The following is a 20,219-nucleotide window of genomic DNA, read 5'->3' as shown; positions in this document are numbered from 1 at the left end:
TAAAAAAAAGGGATTGAAGTGATGTTGAATGGGCGTTTGGCATTCCTCACAGTAAACGTGGGCCTTTAACTGCTAGCATTGTTCAGCACCTGATATGATATGTAGATGCGACTCTCACGTATAGGACACAAGCAGAGCGCAACACTGTGGATATGGCAAACAAGTAAACAATCACAAACCCCGCCTCCAGAACAGAGACCCCCGATACCAGGGTGACGCACTAGCTTGATAAACCCATGATGTGATTGCTGTCAAAAGTGATTTTTGATTCATCCGTTGCTTCGTTTTCACTATATCGCAGAAAAAGAAAAAGAAAAGAATCGCAGATCTATCGTTTTAAAACGTCAACACGTCCGAATAGCGAACAGGAATGAATATTTCGAAAAGGGACCGACAAAATAATCAACAATCATTACGGAATAAATTATACTTTAGCAAATTCATCCTTTTTTGTATTAAAAACCTCTTGGATATTTATGTTCAGACACAAACCACCCAACTGCACTGGATAGGCACAATTCTATAATAAACAACAATAAAAAAAGAAAGAAAAACACACTAAATTTTGTTCACTGCTTCCAAACAGGTCCTCTGTACAATAAAAAAAAACTTTTGGTTGTGGGATGATAAAAAAAAAAAAAAAAAAAAAACTGTGGCTAAAATCAAATAACTCGCATACAGTATGGCGGCAGCAGCAGCAAAAAAATGAACTTGTAGAAATGTTTTGTTTTTGCATACAACTGTTTCCTGGCATCGAAAACCCCCTGTAATGACTTTCAATAAATTGGCAAAATGATTGGAACATTTTAAGAGCGCCTCTTCAGAATCACTAATGTACATTAATTTTGGCAACAGACGTCTAGACGTTGTTTTCTACGGGGGGTAAAGGGGACCTAATTGGCTATGATTCCTCCATCAATTGGAACCCAGTTGCGCAGTTTCTTGTCCTAGATATAATGAGCACGGCGGCGCGGTAACGTCGCGTGGCGATTGGGTTTCCTCTTTGTTGCGGTGTGCGAGCGTCTCAGACCATGGCCCGGTAGGGACCCTGCATCTTGAGGAACTGGATGATGAAGGAAGGGCCTCCGGCGACGATCTGCGGGGGGAGGTGGCTGAGGGGGCAGTTCTCGATGCTCATGATGGACAGCTTGCTGCACAGGGCCAGCTCGAACGGCAGACTGTGCAGGTTAGGGTTGTCGTTCAGGTACAGGTCCTCCAGGTTCTCCAGTGTGCCTGTGGGTGGGACAGAATCGGCTGTGAGTAGGTTGCGCGTGTGTGTGTGTGTGTGTGTGTGTGTGTGTGTGTGTGTGGCGGGCGAGATCGTACCGATCTCCTCTGGTAGGTGCTGCAGTAGATTCTCTCCCAAGCCCAGGTACGTCAGGTTGGTCAGGTGACCGATTCCTCTCGGCAAAGTGGTCAGCTGGTTATTGGTCAACACAAGTTTCTGCAAGTAAACGCTTGAAATGAGTTTCACAAATCAAAACAAATAGTATGACAGCATCCATACGGTTCATCATGTGTCCTTTGTGGATAGGGCATTCCCAGAATGCATTGCAACAAACAAACCGAGGGATAAAAATCATCCAAACATACTTGTAATTTTTAGTACGGAGTGAAGCGAAACAATCGAGGTGGGAGGAAAAGTTATACTTCAATGCTTTTGCGTTCTTTCGCAAGACTTTTGCTTGCTTTGCATTTGCTTGAAAAACATTGAGGTCCAAAATTTTCGTATGCGTTTTTTCGTCATTCGGTGGCTCTGAATTGTCAACACACCTCTCAAAAATGCTTGATACGGATGCAAAAAAACGCAGAAACTCTAAACCCGATCCGAACCCGATGGCATATCGGCCATGAGGTTATTTTATATAGCAGAGAACCACCAAAAATAGAAAGAAATCGGGACGTCAAAGTTACAATCAAGTAAAATTAAGCAAAGTTAGCAGGAGTCTCACGAAGGCACAGCATGCAGCGTAGGTTTCGTTCTGTCAAGTCAAGTCAAGTCAAGTTTATTTATATAGCGCTTTTCACAATACAGATTGTGTCAAAGCAGCTGCTGTGTTTACAGAGGTTACTGGGGACTCTGCTTTATTTCTGCTGTTCCATAAGCGCCACCTACAGACAGAGAGTGGATTCACATCGCCATTCAGTCAGTCTGCCTTTATTGTTCACACAGACCCAAATCTTTTTTGTTAATTTTAAAAGACAGATGGAAAATCAATCTAAAAATATTAACACTACAGATAATAAGGTATTCTTCTTAATGAAGCAGATAAAATGTAATTTATCATATTGACTCATCAATCATAAAAATAATTTAAAGGCTGATATATGAGGTTTATCTTTATATAAAACTTTTTTTGAACTTGTAGTACATTTTAGTAGATAACATGTTGTGTTGCAAGTCACTCCTTCAAAATCTGGCCATCATTTTTAATGCTATTATTTTAATGTTTATGCAAACAAAAAGTGCATATTGATGCTAATTTCAGTTGCTATTTGTTGGTTTTCGACATAAAACTTGATTTCACTGAATTGATTTCACATATCAGTACTTTTTGAATATATCCAGCACATTTTAACAATACCGTGATCATTTTAGTCACAATAATCATGAAATTAAATTGTTTTACCGTTTTTATTTCATCTCTAGTTATGTGTTTTTACAGTATAATATGTATATAATGTACTACTTTCCAAGAATTCTGATTCTGTTCTTTCCTTTGACATTAAAAGGTGACGTGCATAGGGCTAGAAAAACTCTTTAAAGTGTAAAACAGTTTGGATAGTTGTTAAAATGAGAGTTATGAGACATTATTCAAAGGGATTTAAGAATTGTATAAAACGAGTAGCTCTTGGCCGCTTTAATTTTTAAAAAGTAGCTCTCAAATAAAAAAAAAGGTTTGAGTCCCCTGCTTACATTCACTCTTAAAAGTTTAGGTTCTCAGGAAAAATGTTGCGTTTGCTTTTTAAACTTCTGCAATCTCTCGCAAAGCATTTGCATTCCCCCATAAAATGGTGTTCCCTCGAGAAAGTTTGTGAAGAACAGAACTTATTAGAAGAGAGAATTAATATGAGGTGGGAGGAAGAACTATATTTCAATGCTTTCATGAGCATAAGTTTCATGGAGGAACTAAATACTTCAGCGAAAGAATTCAAATGCATTCAATTTAAATATTTCCTCCCATCTCATTTTTTTAACATCACCATATTCCCTTAGGGGCTCCGTACAGTTCTGCAAAGTTTCAATATAAAAGTGTGACCTAACTTAAAGATTTTACACAATATTTGAGTAACATGCTAACAAAAGACTCCATTGGTAGCCTTAAAAGTCAGCTGCCTATGTAGACAAATGTCCAACCTGCAGATCCTTAAGGTAGGCAATCTCATTCGGGAGGGACTCCAGTTTGTTCTCCTCCAGGTCAAGCTCTCGTAGTTTCCGTAAGTTCCCGATCCCATGAGGCAACTTCTTCAAGAGATTGTTGGACAATATGAGGACCTGAAGGAACCAATGGAAAAACAGAGTCAAAACACAGACCTAACTACATGACAAAAATGGGTTTGCTATCATGAAACTCAGTGATTTGTTAAAACACAGAACATGATGTGACCTCTAAAGACACAAGTCCGCAGATATCCTCTGGAATCTTGGTGAGCTGGTTTGTTGCCAGGTTCAGCTCCACCATACTGGTCCACGTCCCAAAATCCAGCGGAAGAGATGTTAACTGGTTGTCCTGTAAATATAGTTTTTAAAAAAACATTGAATGGTGCCGTTTTTCACATTTACATACTTGGCCATGCAAAACTAGCCACAACGCTGCTTGTCGGTCCAGGACAAAACAGCCCACCCACAAGCCTCTACCATAGCTCTGTAGTTAAAGCCTGTGTCCTGAAAGGTTTCCTACATGTCTTCAGCAGTGACCTCATGTGAACAATCACCTTCATATTGAGCTTGCTGAGCACTTTGGCTCGGGAGAAGATGCCGAAGGGGATCTTGTTGATACGGTTGTGCTCCATGTTGAGCGAGTAGATGGTGGAGAACTGGGACGGGCCGCCCACTGGGTAAGACTGGAAACAGTTCCGCGCCAGCGTCAGACTCGTCAGGTTCACCAGACTGGACAGAAGCCCCTGAGGAGGAACAGACAGTTGATCGATAAAACATACACAAACGGGACAATGGCAAATAATAGACTGAAGACTGAAATTGATTAAAAGCTGGAATGAGCCTCACCTCTGGTAACACTGAGATGTTGTTGTTCTCAAGGTTGAGCTCTTCCAGCTCTCGGCACTTCGCTAAAGATCGAGGGATTGCTGATAGGCGGTTGTATCTCAGACCCAGACGGTTTATACTCGATAAATTACCTGAAACAGTGAATTAATGTGAGAAATGCCACTGATATGCTTAAGTTTATGGTTCAAGGGCCAGATTTACTAACAGCTTGGCCGGCGCAAACCCTCTTTTGCCGTTAAAAACTACTGTCAGGATTTACTAAAGACACGCAGTGAAAAATTAGCGCTTGGACAGGGTTATTGGACAGGTTTATTTTTGCGGCAGATCTTATTGAATATGCATTTGAAGGAGTTTCCCAGTATTTATGAGAGGAAACCCTAGTGAAAAAAAAGTATACGTTGTTGTATTTGAAATAAATTCCCTTTTTCAATAGTACATTGCAAATATACTAACGAAACTTTACTGTACTATCTTTAAATATATTAATAGTATATTAGCATCATGCTTTTACCCATTTATTTTCACAATACAACTTTTAACACACTTTAAAATAATTGTACTTTAGTATATTTTCTAAAAATATATTTTAAGTGAAAATTCAGTTTATTTTTTAAAAGTGTATTTATTTGCACTTTATTAAAAATATATTTTAGGTGTATTTTAACTGTGTGCTGGAAATGACCATTGTAACAAATGAGCATTGAAAGTAGGGATGGGACGGTATGAAAATTGAATATCACGATTATAGTGACCAAAAATTATCGCGATTATCAATATCATCACGGTTTTGTTAAAACGAGATGAAAGTGTTCAAAAAGTGTTGATGCTCACACTGAAGACATTTCAACAAGTTTTATATTTGAAAATCAACAAACAACAAATAAAACAAGCAGCTCTATGCACTTTTTAAAGCATTTCCTTCCTTATAATGACGGTCGTCAATAGCAACGCATTATAACACCGCGCACATCCATTGTAACGGCCGCCTAGTGTTAAGTAGTGTTCATGACATGAATGTGGATGTGCCTTTAAGATAACTTCTTCTATAGCGTATGTTATTGTATGCGTGCTGTTTTTATGTGAGAGCGCGCACGCACAGTAAGAGTGAGATTGATCACGCAAAGAGGAAGATGACCGCTCTACTGCTGACTGTTGTTTTATCATAATGTGTTTACTTCCACTTTGATTTGTAGTGTGTTTTAGAGTGTTTTATTTTCCCTTTTAACATTCGCTCTTCGACATGTATGTGAAGAGTGTGCTTAACTGAGAGAAAACATCTATAAAAGTCTCGTGGAACTACCAGTTCATTTGCACTGTCTTGTATTCTTCATCTGGGCAGACTTCAAACTCTCTGACAGACGTTACACCATGTATCACAATGGACGCGCTCTCTCGTTTCATTCAAATACAACTTGCCGTCTTACGTCTCCGTTTTTAATTGTATTGAAAATTAAATCAGTGTTGATTTATTGTTTACAGAGTTTGATAATATTGTTGTGAGCATCTTGTCTGAACGATTGTTTTGTACGCTGTACATAATGGATTTATAAACAGGTAAGATTTAAAACATTAATCTCAATTCAATGTCCCTGTAATTATGTGGTAAAAAAAATCAGTGTAATAAGTGTATAATGAATATAAATTATTGTCTTGTTTGAACTTGTTCGTTCGTCTTTGGCTCAAAGCCACTTGCTGCGAACCTTTCTTTGCGGAAGCTTCACGTTTATTTCAAGTGATTGATATAAAATAGTTCAACTTAAAACCTCATTTTATGCCCAGTTATTTCCCAGACGTAGTTTTGGTATTGAGGTCAAAGTTAACTTGCCTTGCGTTCGCTATACAACAGTGGGTGATGCTCACACAAGACGACTCAGCAGATCTGAAGTTTCCCCCTATTGCAGCGACTTTTTCTTGTGCATGTTCTGCTGACAGGGTGACCATCCTCGATTAAGTTTCCCTCAGGACTTTTGTTAAAGCCAAAATATGACCACACCTCAGAATTGGTTCTCTTAAAAGGCTGAAAAATCTCCCGAGCACGGTCACTGCCTTCCGCAATTCCTTCTTGAATAAAAAAAATAACATTGTGCGCTGCGCCTGCGTCAGACTGTTGCTGGCTGAACAGGATCTAAAATCGCGATAATCAAACACGGTTTTAATGATAATTAAATTTTAAACGATATTACTAACCGTCAGTACATTTTATCGTGGTTTATAGTGAAACCGGTAATCGTCCCATCCCTAAATTGAAAGTATACTTTCAAAATACATTAAAGTATACAATAGTATTTTGTACAAAGTATAGCTAAGTTTTATTTATTTGACTAATAATGTACATTTGTTACTGAAGACAAAAGTATGCAATTTGTAGTATTTGGAATAAGCCAAAGGTATTAATGAGCCTATACTTTTTACTCGAATACATCACACCACGATAGCCTCGTGGGCAAGTGCGCCGATATGTGCTTCAGGAGACCTGAGCTCGAGTCCCGGCTCGTGGACCTTTCCTGATCCTGTCCGATATATATATTTTTCAATAAAAAAATATAAATACACTTATGGTATATTGCTTGTATGTTTCGAAGACACTCGTAATGAATTTGTAATGTACTTGTAACACAACTAAAGTACACTTTAATATCACTAATCAAGAATGTAATTATAGTCCCTACACAGGCTTATAATTAAAGTATAATAAGCATACTTGAAGTTGGTCCAATTTAGTACACAAAAGTACACTAAATACACTTAAAGTTATGCTTTACTACAATTTAATTACTACTAAAATATACCTAGTACAAAATTAGTTGTTTCAAAATAGCACACTTCAAGTTAACTAATCATTAACACACTTGAAGTATACTGATAATTAGTCTGGCTGCAAGTATACTTGGCATATCTTTTTTTTCACCAGGGAAGTATTTAAATTAATTATGCAAGGTGATTTACTGATGTTTGCAACATTATTTACCACCCAAAAAAGCATGTTTAAAACCTGATGCTAATTTGGTAGATTATGTTGGTCAATATGGAAATGATCCGGCTGTGTCAGTGTTCTTTAAAGTGCGCATCAGGAGATCACGAGCAGAACTTTCCACACCCATCAGCGCTTTTATGGGATTGCGCTCTCACACTAATTTGCCCTGTTTAGTAAATCTGGTCCCATATGTGTTGTCTGTGGTCAAAATAAGTTTATGGTCCAAAACTGTTGATCTGGTCTTTACACGGGCATATAGGCATACTTCCTCCACTGATCAGATTATACTTAGACTACACTTAATAATGCTCACAAAACAACAAATTTCCCCAAAGCAGAACTGTAGAGTACAATTTTTGTTTAGCCTCCAACGATAAGGATCCCAGCTTGAGCAGATCCTCACCTATAGTCTCAGGTAGGTCAAGAAGTTCATTGTGCTGCAGGTCAAGGTTGGTGATCTGAGTGCAATTGCCGATCTCTTTAGGAAGGTGCTCCAACTGGTTGTGGGCTACATCCAGCGTGATCAAGTTACAGAGCTCACCTAGAACACAAGCAGCAGAATCAGCACAAATGAACACTCAACTTTTATACTTGCAAGAGATTGTATGGAATGACACCATATATATATATATATATATATATATATCACAGAATATGGTCAGATTTGTTAACCAATCAGAAGACCCAGACTCAAAAGTCTCCCAGAGCAAGTCAATAATTATTTGAATATTATGGCTAATAACCAATAAATCAATGAGAAAAAAAACAACAAAATTTATTTACATATACATACCATATATACACATACCATTTTGTCTAAAATAAATTAATCGTTTGAATTTAGGCCAGTGTTGTTATTAATAGGGGTGTGCCAGTTTCAGAATTGGTGATGACGGTTATGACGTGAGTCAAATGTGACGGTTCGTAACATAACCGTTGCAATGGGGGGGGGCGTTCGTCTGTTATCACATCACATCCGCATTACAAAACTCATCATCCGCACCAAAGTTTTTTGACCAAATTTCAAAGCCGCACCCCCCCGCCATCCGCTGATTGTTTTGCGGTCTATGGACAACGCAATTCTCTGCTGATGCGAGCCGCAAGAAAGCCCTTGTCTGTTCTAGAAAGGATCCAGCAAAGATATTTAATGCTAATGTATGAGGCATAGGCCTACGCTGAGTTTCATTCATTTACGATGAGATGCGCTCTAGTTCACAATGCAATGCAAGTGAACGCGGCGCACCGGTGCCTCCATGTCACGGTTATTAAATTGTCTGATATTTGCTTTTTATTTATTAAATACATGCAATTGGTTGATGAAACATTTATTAAAATTAAGATACAATTTGTACAAAACGAAATTCGCTTTAAAGAAAGGCTTTTAACAATGCAATGCAAGTACACCGGCGCCTCAATGTCACGGTTATTATATTGTATATTTGCTTTTTATTTATTAGGCTAAATACATGCAATTGGTTGACGAAACATTTATTAAAATTAAAATTAAAATACAATTTGTACAAAACGAAATTCGCTTTAAAGAAAGGCTTTCTACAAAGCAAAACTTAATGAAGTGGTAAAAATCATGTCTGACGATTTACAAAACAAAACTTCATTAAGTGGTAAAAACCATGTCTCCCGATATATTGCGCATCTTATGATCCTATCTTTTATTACAATTGTTTTTGAGCTAAATTTCAATACACATCATATATATATATATATATATATATATATATATATATATATATATATATATATACACACTGTATACGTTTCTTTTATCAAACATGTTTGGGGCCAGTCAAGGGGTAATTAAACTGCACGATCAGTTATCGGTAATGATACGTTGTTTATTATTGCAAATGTTTATTGCTAATGTTTATTATTGCAAATGTTTTTCATTTGTTTAATAAATCTCATAATGATGGCACATCACTATATCATAGTCATAGCTTTTATTTCTATCTCAAATGATTGGCGGTCGGTCAGGGGGTACTTGGCAAAGAATCAAATACAGTTGGAAACGACGTAGACCATTAATAACACAGACTGTTAACAATTGTTTTTAATTAGTATTTAAACATTCTCTATGATAAAAAATGTTTGTAAAAAATATTTTAATAACACGATTTTGGCGGTTATAGAGTTCTAATGACGGTGTTCAACTATAACCGTCGGTCTCACGGTTATGTACTAACCCCTAGTTATTAACTAAAACAAACTAATAAAAGCAGCATTTTCACTATTTGAAATGTAATAAAATATAAATATTAGATGAAAAACTTATAAATATATATATAGACTTGGCAACTAACTGAAATAAACTTATTTTACTACACTAAAGCGCATAAAATTAATAAGAATTTTTTACTTAAAACAAAAACTTACAATATAATAATGATAATATATAGTAAAGTTATAGTACAATAACAATGATTTAGGCATCACAACATTATAATGTACAGTATGAAAATGGATATTAATTTTGAGATTTGATGAAAAAATATTAATGTTTTTAAGTTTAAATTTAAGTGAGCGTTTGATGATGGCATATGAAAAAATATGGGAAATGAGCATGTACAGTTAAATATCCAATATCAATCAATACAGCCATTATGTATATATTTTTTGATGGACATTATGTGCCTTTAAAAAGTAAAAAAGGAATAGTTTTAAGCAGCAGCAGCTCACTCACCGATCTCCGCGGGCAGCTGTTTAATCTTGTTCTCTCGGATGCTGAGCATGGTGAGTTTGGACAGATTCTTGATGTCCTTCTCCACGGTGGTGATCCGGTTGAAGCGCAGGTAGAGCGTGGTGAGGGAGGTGACGCGGTACACCACGGCCGGGATCTCCCGCAGCTTGTTATGCCGCAGGTCGAGCATACGCAACTTCTTCAGGTTGTCCAGCGAGTCGGGCAGGCTGGTGAGAGAGTTCTCACTGAGCGCCAGCGTCACCAGTCCTGACAGGCATCCCAACTCGGGCGGCAGACTTTGCAGCTTGTTGCTGTACAGGTAGAGCTCAGTCAGCTGGGTCAGCTCCTTAATGGAAGAGGGCAAGAGATGGATGGATCTCTTGGACAGGTCCAGGCGCATCGAGTTCTCCTCACGGCACTTGTTCAGCTCCTTGATGACCTCCGCGTTGCTGGCTTTTTTGCGCGTGCTAGGCGGCGGGTTGGGCCGCTTTATCGTGCTGTCCAACGTGAAGGCCACCGCGGGCGAAGCGCCGCTCGTGTCTTTCTTCCCGTCTTTGGCATCTTTCCCTTTGGTTTTGGATTTCCCTTCAGCTTTGGGTTCCCTCTCCTTAGAGTCTTTATCTTTGCCCAGAGTACTGCTCATGGCGAAAGCCCTGCTGCCCAATGGCACATGGGACCCTCAGCCTTTCGCTCTCTTTCTATCGCTTTAGTATTTTGCTCGTTATTCAAGGGCAGAACCAAAGGGAGGGGCTGTTATATCGGTGTGTGCTCATACATACCCGTGTTCCTTCACCAGTGTCGGTGGACCGAGGCAGCCTGTACTCCTGCAGGGGTTAAAACTCCATAGGGGCGACGCGTGTGTGTTGTAGTCGGTGTGGCGACGAGGCCAGCAGCCTCATGCTTGTTTGAACTGCACTCTTTCCCTCGGCTCGGCTAGAGCTGTTCTACACAGACAGGTCGCCGGGATTCACATCCTTTGGCTGTTGAACAAAACAAACAGTTTCAGTTAAGACACACAATGCCCCAAAGATGGGAATGACTTATAGACAAAGTGTCGTTCAAATTTCAGATGTGAGAAAGGTCTTTAAGAGCTTCCCTCAATGACGCAAATATGATGCTGCTATCTAATAAACATACAGTTCCTTCCTGTATGCTTGTACCACAAGCGCTTTCAGGAAGAAGCGGCATCAAGTCATTCAGGCCGTCAATGGTCAACCACTTGAGGCAATTATGGGCAATTAAATCTCAAATCTCTTTCGGCGATGCATCAGAGGATCCTTTACTGGTGGATTTGCGGGAACATATTAACTACCCTGCAAGAAAAATTATATCGGGTGCTAAGCTTCCACAATGGGAAAAGCTGATAAGAATGCATTAGATTCATTTTAAGGGTGTGGACAAAACCAGGCTAGTTTCTTCCGAAAGCACAACTGGACCTGAAACAACATAGTCGGCTTTTTAAATCGTAACTAAAGCAAATAGTTAAATATTATCAGGAAAATATTTTCTTTCTATTCCGATGACGCTGATTGCATAAAAATGATTTGCGTGGAATGCCACGATTTACATTAACAATGTATTTTAAGTATAAAAGTATAAAAATAAGCATTTTTAATGATATTTCAGCAGTTTTGCATCGGGTTTCCATCAACCACCTTTACCTGTGAGATGCCAGGTGTCTCACGGTGTTCATTAAATCACTAATTACATTCAACACTCAGTAAAACGTCAACCAAATCAAATCAGTAAAGCCTCAGTACTCTGTTAGATGCTATCTTTGCATAAGCATGTGTTCCATAAGCATGAGTTGGGGATATTTGGGATATTTAATTTAATTAATCAATCAACAATACTATTGATCAGCATTACCAAACGTGGACATTTTCCACTAGAAACAAGCATTGATGTATTATTTTAATTTAATACTGTGAAGCTGCTTTGATACAATCTGTATTGTGAAAAGCGCTATATAAATAAACTTGACTTGACTTCCTCTGCCCTGTATTGTGCAATTCAATGTGCGGTTGAAGTGTGCGGGTGCCGAGTCCAAGCTCAGATCAGAGCTGCAGAAAGGTTAATGCTGCTGGGAATAATCTTTGGGAGTGCCCTTCAAAGCTCAGGCCTCCCGCAGGTCAGAAGACCTTTACGGCCAAAGAGTCCAGCTAGTCTACAATAATAATAAAGCAACGTGTAGACGCACATGAACACTCTGACAGATACTGACAGATGGCATATGAACCAAACTCCTCACATTAAGACAGCAGTGTGTCATACATTAACTGACCTCCACTATCACTGAATGTGTAACTGAGGTTACATGAAGATAAGACTAAATAACTTTCAGTTTCGTGACCTTCCACCGACTAATCTGGCTTACATCTTGAGAAGCGCGGAGTCCCCAGAGTGAGTTGCAGCAGTTTCTGCTGACCTGTGTCCATGGAAAATGCTTCGATTGAATTGTAAACAGGTCACTTTGTAAGCCACTTTGAAGCCTTTGATTTACTGCGGGATCTGTATGTTTCCACTGTCAACTTTAGATGCTGACACTCTTATAGCGTGAAATCTCCTTTAAATCAGAGGCAGGTAAGCCCACACAACTCCAGATAAGCTCCCTAGAAATCTCAAAGCTATGATATTTCGCAGAAAAGCCACTTCTGAGCAAGACACTGGTTTCGCAGAACAGGTCTGCCATGAGGGAAGAGTAAAAAAAAAAAAACATTGCAGTTCAATATCCAAATATGAACAGAACCCCATCCAAATAAATACGTATACAGAAAACAAAAAAGGCTTTTGAAACATGGGCTATGGTAAACTGTAAAATGGTTTCCATCTCTTCCCTTTCTAACAGGGATGGGCAGAAGCACTCAAAAATGACAGCAATGATTGATCATAACAATACATTAAGAGTGGGATTTTTTCAGCTTTTCTAAATAGTTCCTACCAATTGATTATCAGCAACAAATATACACAAATGTGTCAAAAAGAAGCTAATTTGGATCCACAGATGGTGCAAGATCCTGAAAAAAGCGTCAAAAGCGTCAACAGTCAAAGACTCGAGTCTTGTCTACTTGAGTAGACACAACCAAAACGCCTGTGTGCACTTTCTAGGGGTGTAACAATATATTGTTATATCGATATGTATCGGAAAACAGAGATGTGAACAATAAATAGCGATATAAATTAGTTTTATCCAAGATTCAGCTTACTGTATAAAAGGTATAGTTCATCCAAGATCATGTCGTTTCAAACCTAGCCTATACGATTTTCGTTCATCTTCCAAACACAAATTAAGGTATTTTTTACGAAACCTGAGAGATTTTTGCTCCTCTATTTAAATCCCTAAATTTCCCTAAAACGTTCAAATGAATGTGCGTGCATGACGCGCGAGAACAACATAAGGGTGAGTTTCATTTTTGGATGAATTAACCCTTTAAAGTTTGGGAATAGTCATTGACACACGCTTTGCGATTACTATGATCATCTGAAGAGCACACGTGCTGGACCAGCACTCAAACATCATTTATTTTTCATCATTTATAGTTTTGGAACTATTAAGATTCAGTGTTTTAAGTGGTTTATGTAAGTGCATTAATAGAGGGAGACACAGGACATAGCACTAATAGAGTCTGTTTGTGCGTGGCTTGTCTGTGATCCAACCAACGCCTGCACTGAAAGCGCGAGTGTACTGTGTGAGAACGTTGACAGAGTTTCAGTAACAGTGCTACATCAAACTACTATATATAATGTTGAATATAATGCATAAAGATGCAATGGGGGAATATTTGTGGGTCCTGATAACGGCAAATGTCTGCACGAAACTTAATGCACGGATCCAATATACTGATACACATGCAATGTATTTCTCGACTGTTTACGTTCGCTTAAGACATAACCGACCATGTTTGCATTTTGACATCATTTTGCGTGAATTTGTCCGTTCAAGTGCAAGACGACATGAAAAACAGCTCAATTTAGTATTCTGAGACACAGCTTTCCGTGTGCGTACAGAAAGCTTCTCACACAGCGCGAATGCAAGTAATAAACTTTCATGACGATGCAACACTGGCCCGGGACAGACGGAACGGTCACAGTCCTGAGCCTTTTTTGGACTGGCCCCGGCTCATCAAGCAGTCCTTAACGTCGAGCCCTGCCCAGCGCTTTTGTTATCGTTTTGTGCCAGTCCGAATTAGCACTATCAACACCGGGAGGTGACGGCATGAATAAATGGTCATATTAGAGCATAACAACTCGCATCGAACATAGTGACTGTTTTATCCAGGTTTTTTTTTACCATCTCTGTTGTAACATATTGGGTAACCAGAATGTGTTTTTTTTTCAGAACGATTGACCGATTCACGATTTAGATTTTTTTTATGTTTAAATAGTCAACTTAAAAATGTGACTACAATAAAATTCAAGAAACGTTCTCTTTATTAACCATCTGGTTAAAAAAAGGTCAATTCTAAGTGCACCACACCTGAAGTGATCAACATGGTGTAAATGTAAAACAAATTATCTTAAACATATCCTTTATACTAGGGCTGCACGATTAATCATAATGAATCCACACGCGATTTGGCAAAGGCTGCGATTATTTTCTACGCAGTTTGTCAGTTCCCCACGGCTGATCGGTAGTAAATGCTGCTCCATCTGAACCCCAGAGGGCACTCTCACACACACACACGCCAAATATGCCCCGCCGCCAAGAAGTATGATAACACACATCATTCCAGGAAATTCCTATCAGGCATCATACTATCGCTGTAGCTGAAAAAACAGAGGATTGAAATGCTTTGATTGATTAAACATGACTAATAAACGCACGACTGCTTAATTCTGTGTAAGAAGCCACATCATCTCACAGAACTTAAGGATGCTCAACTGTCGTTATGAAGTGAGTTTGGAGTGAAAGCATGTTATTAAATGTTGTCTTTTGTTGGACAAGAGGTTCATAAATGCTTCTCATGTTTTGGAAAGATGTGTGAAGCGTGTTGCTTTTTCAAATTCACGTTATAAGAGACTCAAACTCACAGTGCTTTCAGATGGAGCAGCGTTTACAGAGCCGTACATCAATGACAAGCTGCGCATAACAAATAAATAAAAAAATAAAAAAATAAAATAAAATAAAATAAAAAAAATAAATAAAAAAAATCACAGCCTTTCGGCCAAATCGGTTTAAGTGCGATTTCATGTAAATTGCGATTAATCGTGCAGCCCTACTATATACTCAGAAATAAGATAAAATAAAATAAAAAATGCTAAATAATCTTAGCCAAAACTTAAGCAATAAATAACACCAGTAATAGGCTATTAATGACAGAACCTTTCAGCCTCTCACTATCATGTAAACATGAAATATCAAACATGCAAGAGTAGTTCTTAACAGGTTTTAGCATTTCATTGTGCTATTTTTTTTATTTTTGACAGACTGTTGCACTCATGTCTCGCGTCTTTTGCAGCGTCTCACCCATGAAACAGCATTGTAAAAACGTGGTGCTCAAGTAAAAAAAAATAATTAAACTTTGCTTTTTTTTCCCCATTCCACTGCCAGCGTCTCGTTTTTGTTTTTTTTTCAAAGCAATAACGCATTTCTGAGTGAACAGCGGTGAGTTCTACATTCACAGAGCGTCACACACATACGGTTAATCAGGCGTGCCATCATGTGGTCGGATCATTTTCGCAATTTCTCGATTTAAAAATAATAAAATCGTGGCAAAACATTATATTTGAATTAATCGGGGGGGGGGGGGAAATTAAAATAAATAAATAAATCGCCCAGCCCTACTCTATCTTAGTATCGCCAATTAGGCCGTGTGTCCACCAGAGCGTTTTTTCAATTGTTTTCAATGGGAGTGCCGCGTTTTTAAAACGCCATGAGCGTAACGAGGCGCTGAGCGTTTTTTTCACGCTGAAGCGCTGAGTGTTCGCCGTTTTTTACAAGTCGCCGAGAGTTAAAGAATGTTCAACTTTGGGTAAAACGCAGCGCTCATCACTGTTACTTTTTACCCAACCGTCCAATCACAGTGGAGGAGTGGAGGAGGGGTGGGACTAATACCACACCGACCAACCGCCACATTCTGCTTCTACAACGTCAACAGATGACAACAACAAACATAATAACGGAACAAAATCATTTAAAACAAGAGCCAGAGAAAATACGTTACATTGTATCAACATTTTAATATAGAATCAACACAGAAACAAAATGTGTGAAATGAGATACTAGTAACACTTTCGCGGATATTCCGTCTCATAACAAGCCAAGTGTCTCAACTGAAAAAAATGCTGCGCTCGTGCGCTGCCAAAACGCTCAAGCGCCCATAGCTAGGCGTTTTCAGCAGAGCGTCTAGTGTTTTCAGCTGGCTAAAAGCGCTTTGGTGGACACACGGCCTTAGGCCATCCTTAAAAATATTCTTGTTTGCCGTAACCCGACCGACCCTGTCAATTTAGCACCGACCCAATTATTTATTTATTTTCCCTTTTAGTCCGACCGACTTGCCGGTTGTAAACTTGCGTTAAGACCGACCGATTTTTTTTTAACTCTTCAAACAACTAATACAAATGCAATAAAATAATATTAGTTATTAAGTATTGTGAATATAAATTGCCTAGACCTACATACAAACATAAGCTACGTTCTTTCTTTTAAATAAAAACCCGTGGCGCGTCATCTATGATGTTTACACCATTGGTTTACGCATCACATACGGCCTGCAGGCTAAGTTCGCTTCGTTTCATTCACTGTCAATGGTTCGCGCTTGGTAATGATGGCTGCGGCTTTACTCTAAAGATTATTTCATTTTTATATGTTGTTGAATATGGTTTATTAAAAAATAAACATGTGAGAGCGTGTTATAGGCTATATGTCATGTTATTGTCAGATATGACGACGCTACTTCAACACGCATCGCCGCAGATGAAGCTGAGCATCAACATGCTATCGCAAATCAAAGTGAAAGTAAGTCGCAGACGCTTAACACACAATCATCTTCATTAAATGTAAAGAAACAAAATGATCTTACCAGGGCTGTTTCCGCTTTCTCTTATTGCGGGCTTTGATTCAGAAATTTTAGCTGATGATCAATAAAATAATGCGTCTCATAACTGTTGCTTTCGGTGACATGCACTCCTAAATCTGCATATAGCGGGAATTGAAGATCGGATTTATATCCGCAAAAAACACACATTTAGTCTATGTAACCAGGTGTAAATGGAATCGTTTTGATAAATCAGATTGCAATCCGATCTGAGAAAACGCATGAAGTGGCCTGGTGTAAACAGCCCCTAGACATCGGTGAAAAATGTTCTCTCTCTCTCCCTCTCTCTCTCCCCCCCCCCGACCCCGATTTTTTTTTTTTTATAAAAAAAAAATACTTTTTTATATATTTTTTTTATATATAAAAATATATACCTACCTACCGACCCTTTTTTTCTTTTCTTTTTTGCTGTTACTGCAAACCAAAAAATTTTTAAGGATGGCCTTAGGGTTGTCACGATACCAGAACTGTCTCGCATGATTGCATTCCCAAACACTAGGTATCCGCCTCTGAACGCATAGCCTAACAACATGACAGCGTTTATTGCATTTCACCTTTTATGATGCAGTCGCAGTGGCTTTCCGATTGCAGCAACTTTCATTTTCATTAAAGATATTTTGCGCCAATTTCCCAGGAAGTGACAAAGTTTTTGTTCTCTTGAACACCTGGGATGGAGACGTTGCTTTATTTGCAAATGTTTTATGCGATATTCCAATTTTGCACATAAGTTAGGCTAAATATGCTACTTTGGATAGAAACATAGCTAGTGTGGCTCTTACAATTGCATGTGACTTATCTTAACTTGTTTCTGAAATATTATAACTGCTTAAAAATTAAAAATCTGTATCCCAAAATCATCAACATTTGACAACAGACTGAGAGGGCAGCGAATACTAGATTTCCCCCCCCAAATATTTTGTGTGTAAATGAAGACAGAATTCAGATAGTTCATTTTTTGGGTGAACTATCCCCAAATGAAATCGGAACTGAAATCAAAATAGTTCAATTACAAAAGCACCACACCGTTATCAATCATTCTGTAAAAGTACAAAATCTAGATTGAAAACTCATTGTACCTGCAACAAAAGACAAAACAATATAAAGATTATCATATTGATCATCAGACATAAAAAAACCAGGACAGTTAATATGGAGAACACCAGAGAGATTCTGGATGTGTGTGTGGTGGGCGAAGACTGTTGAACAGCACAGTAAGGAAGGGGTCATCATGCACAACTTTCTCCTAATCTCACATCCGACTGCAGGAAAAAATACATCTTTCCTCCCTTACCACACATCTAACATACTTGCATCAGCCCGGAGAGATGATGCATCTGATATTTATAAAACAGATCCTCAAATGCACAGGAATGCCAAATAAGACAGAAGCAAATGACAATTGTTTATCATAGCTCAAAACTGTATGGCTGAGTGCAATACTGGGGTGATGTATAAAGTCTACATTAGTTCATGACTAGTTCATATTTATTTAGCAAAATATGACAACATCACTTACTCAGCTCCACTGTAGGATGTTGGCTTTAAAACAAGGCCACCAAACCCACAGAATGCTGCCTAAATAGGTTGCAGATGCACTTGTACACATGCTACAAATAACACACACGCACAAAGTTGAATCAGAGCAGGGCATTTTTCCTGACATTGCAGCAAAATATCCCCAAATTAAAGACTATTCTTCAATTTCAAGCATCTGACAAATTATTAACAACAATTTAAGTGTCACACTAGGCAACGTAATAGTCTTTCTGAGAACTGAAAGCACACAGGTACACAATAAAACCACAACAACGTGCAAATCAAAAGCTTTGAATAAGACTTATAACTTCTTGTGAATGTATTCCAATGTAAATTAGGGCCTACATATGTAACCCTACACAACAACGGGACAGGAAAAGATGCAAATGCCCAGTTTCGTATACCAATAGACCAGATTATCATCCTACAACACATTTGCATGTATAATAAAACGTTTAAAATGGTAAACAATAAAAAATCTGATGTGTGAGGGGGCTCAGAGTACAAAGCGTCTGTTTTGATATGGCTAACTAGCTAAACATTCCTTGCTATTAAACCACAGAAACACCATAAATGTCATTAATACCGACTAACATTATGTAGGTTTCAAAAAAATTTAAAAAACGGACATAATCCGAGCACATTCGCTGTGTCGTGATATATGACAGCATACACGGATAGCTTGAAAGCTGGCTAAGGAAATCTCTCTGCTAGCATTAGCCACCCTTCAGCTGCGGCTAACAGGCTAGCAGCATTAGCCCTGCGCGAGCTCCCACAAAAAAAAAAAAAAAACACACAAAAAAAAAAACACCACAAAACACAAATGTCACCTCACACTTCTCACCAAACTCGTACATTTTGGAATAAGCGGCCTCATCTTGACGACAAAACGATGAACGTCCCGTAGTTGAGGACTTAAATGTTCGTTCTTCTTTTCATACAGGCCCTCTGTGAAAACAAACTGTCATCCGCCAAACGGCACTCGGATCAGCTCGAGCTCAAAGCGGGAAGAGCTCAATCCGCAGCGAGAGCGTGCGCGTGCGTGTGCGCGTGCGTTAGTGATGGAAAGTCCGACTCTTTTCCACGAATCGTTTTTTTTTTTCTTCGAACGGTTCGTTTTAAAGAATCAGTTCAAAGGTATCAACGAATCTTTCAGTCATCATGAAATCACACATGAAAATGTTGCAGTATTTATTCGAAATAATCATAATCTTTAATCAAAAGGATTATGTATTTACAGACGTGAGGGCGGGGCAACCTGTCAATCACATCAGATCACACCAATAGCAAGCCAAAACCATCAAATCAATTCCCAATAAAAAATACAAGTCCCGCCCTAATTTTTTTCTTGTTCGAGAAGCGTTTCTTTCGGATACGTCCCAATAGGGGGGGGGAAATTATTAATTTTAACTTCCATTTCATGCTGACTTTATGATCATGCCCCCTCCCATGAAAGTTCACGTACATCTGCCTCCATTTTTGAGAGCACCAAATCACTGATGCAAACAACCAATTCCCAGTCCTAGGCTGCATCCGAAATGACATACTTCCCTACTATATAGTAGGCGAAAGGCAGTATGTGACGAGAGTATCCGAATTCACAGTGCTCATAAAAGAGTAGGCAAAAAGGACCCGGATGACCTACTTCTTGCAGTGAGATTCTGAAGTGTGCATTCGATGGACACTTTACTATCCCATGAGGCCTCGGGAGAGGTTTTATGAATGACAGTGAAGCGACTCAACTGATGC

At 38.7% G+C, this 20,219-nt stretch overlaps 1 protein-coding gene across 1 annotated transcript in view; it reads right to left on the bottom strand.

Moving 5' to 3' along the window:
• Positions 1–275: 275 nt before the first annotated feature.
• Positions 276–20,219, bottom strand: part of shoc2 (SHOC2 leucine rich repeat scaffold protein) — a 21,412-nt gene continuing 1,468 nt past the window's right edge. Inside the window, exons 2-9 of the mRNA XM_084116514.1 lie at positions 9,901–10,877; positions 7,606–7,743; positions 4,229–4,359; positions 3,937–4,125; positions 3,609–3,731; positions 3,359–3,496; positions 1,327–1,444; positions 276–1,233 (exon numbers count right to left, since the gene is read on the bottom strand). Of these exons, the coding sequence (XP_083972640.1) occupies positions 1,025–1,233; positions 1,327–1,444; positions 3,359–3,496; positions 3,609–3,731; positions 3,937–4,125; positions 4,229–4,359; positions 7,606–7,743; positions 9,901–10,540 (1,686 nt within the window). The 5' untranslated portion in view covers positions 10,541–10,877 and the 3' untranslated portion in view covers positions 276–1,024. The remainder of the gene's footprint in view (positions 1,234–1,326; positions 1,445–3,358; positions 3,497–3,608; positions 3,732–3,936; positions 4,126–4,228; positions 4,360–7,605; positions 7,744–9,900; positions 10,878–20,219) is intronic.

Source organism: Abramis brama, assembly GCF_963993115.1.
Source record: "Abramis brama genome assembly, chromosome: 6".
Lineage (NCBI taxonomy): Eukaryota > Metazoa > Chordata > Actinopteri > Cypriniformes > Leuciscidae > Abramis > Abramis brama.
This window is presented reverse-complemented; position numbering and strand designations above follow the sequence as displayed.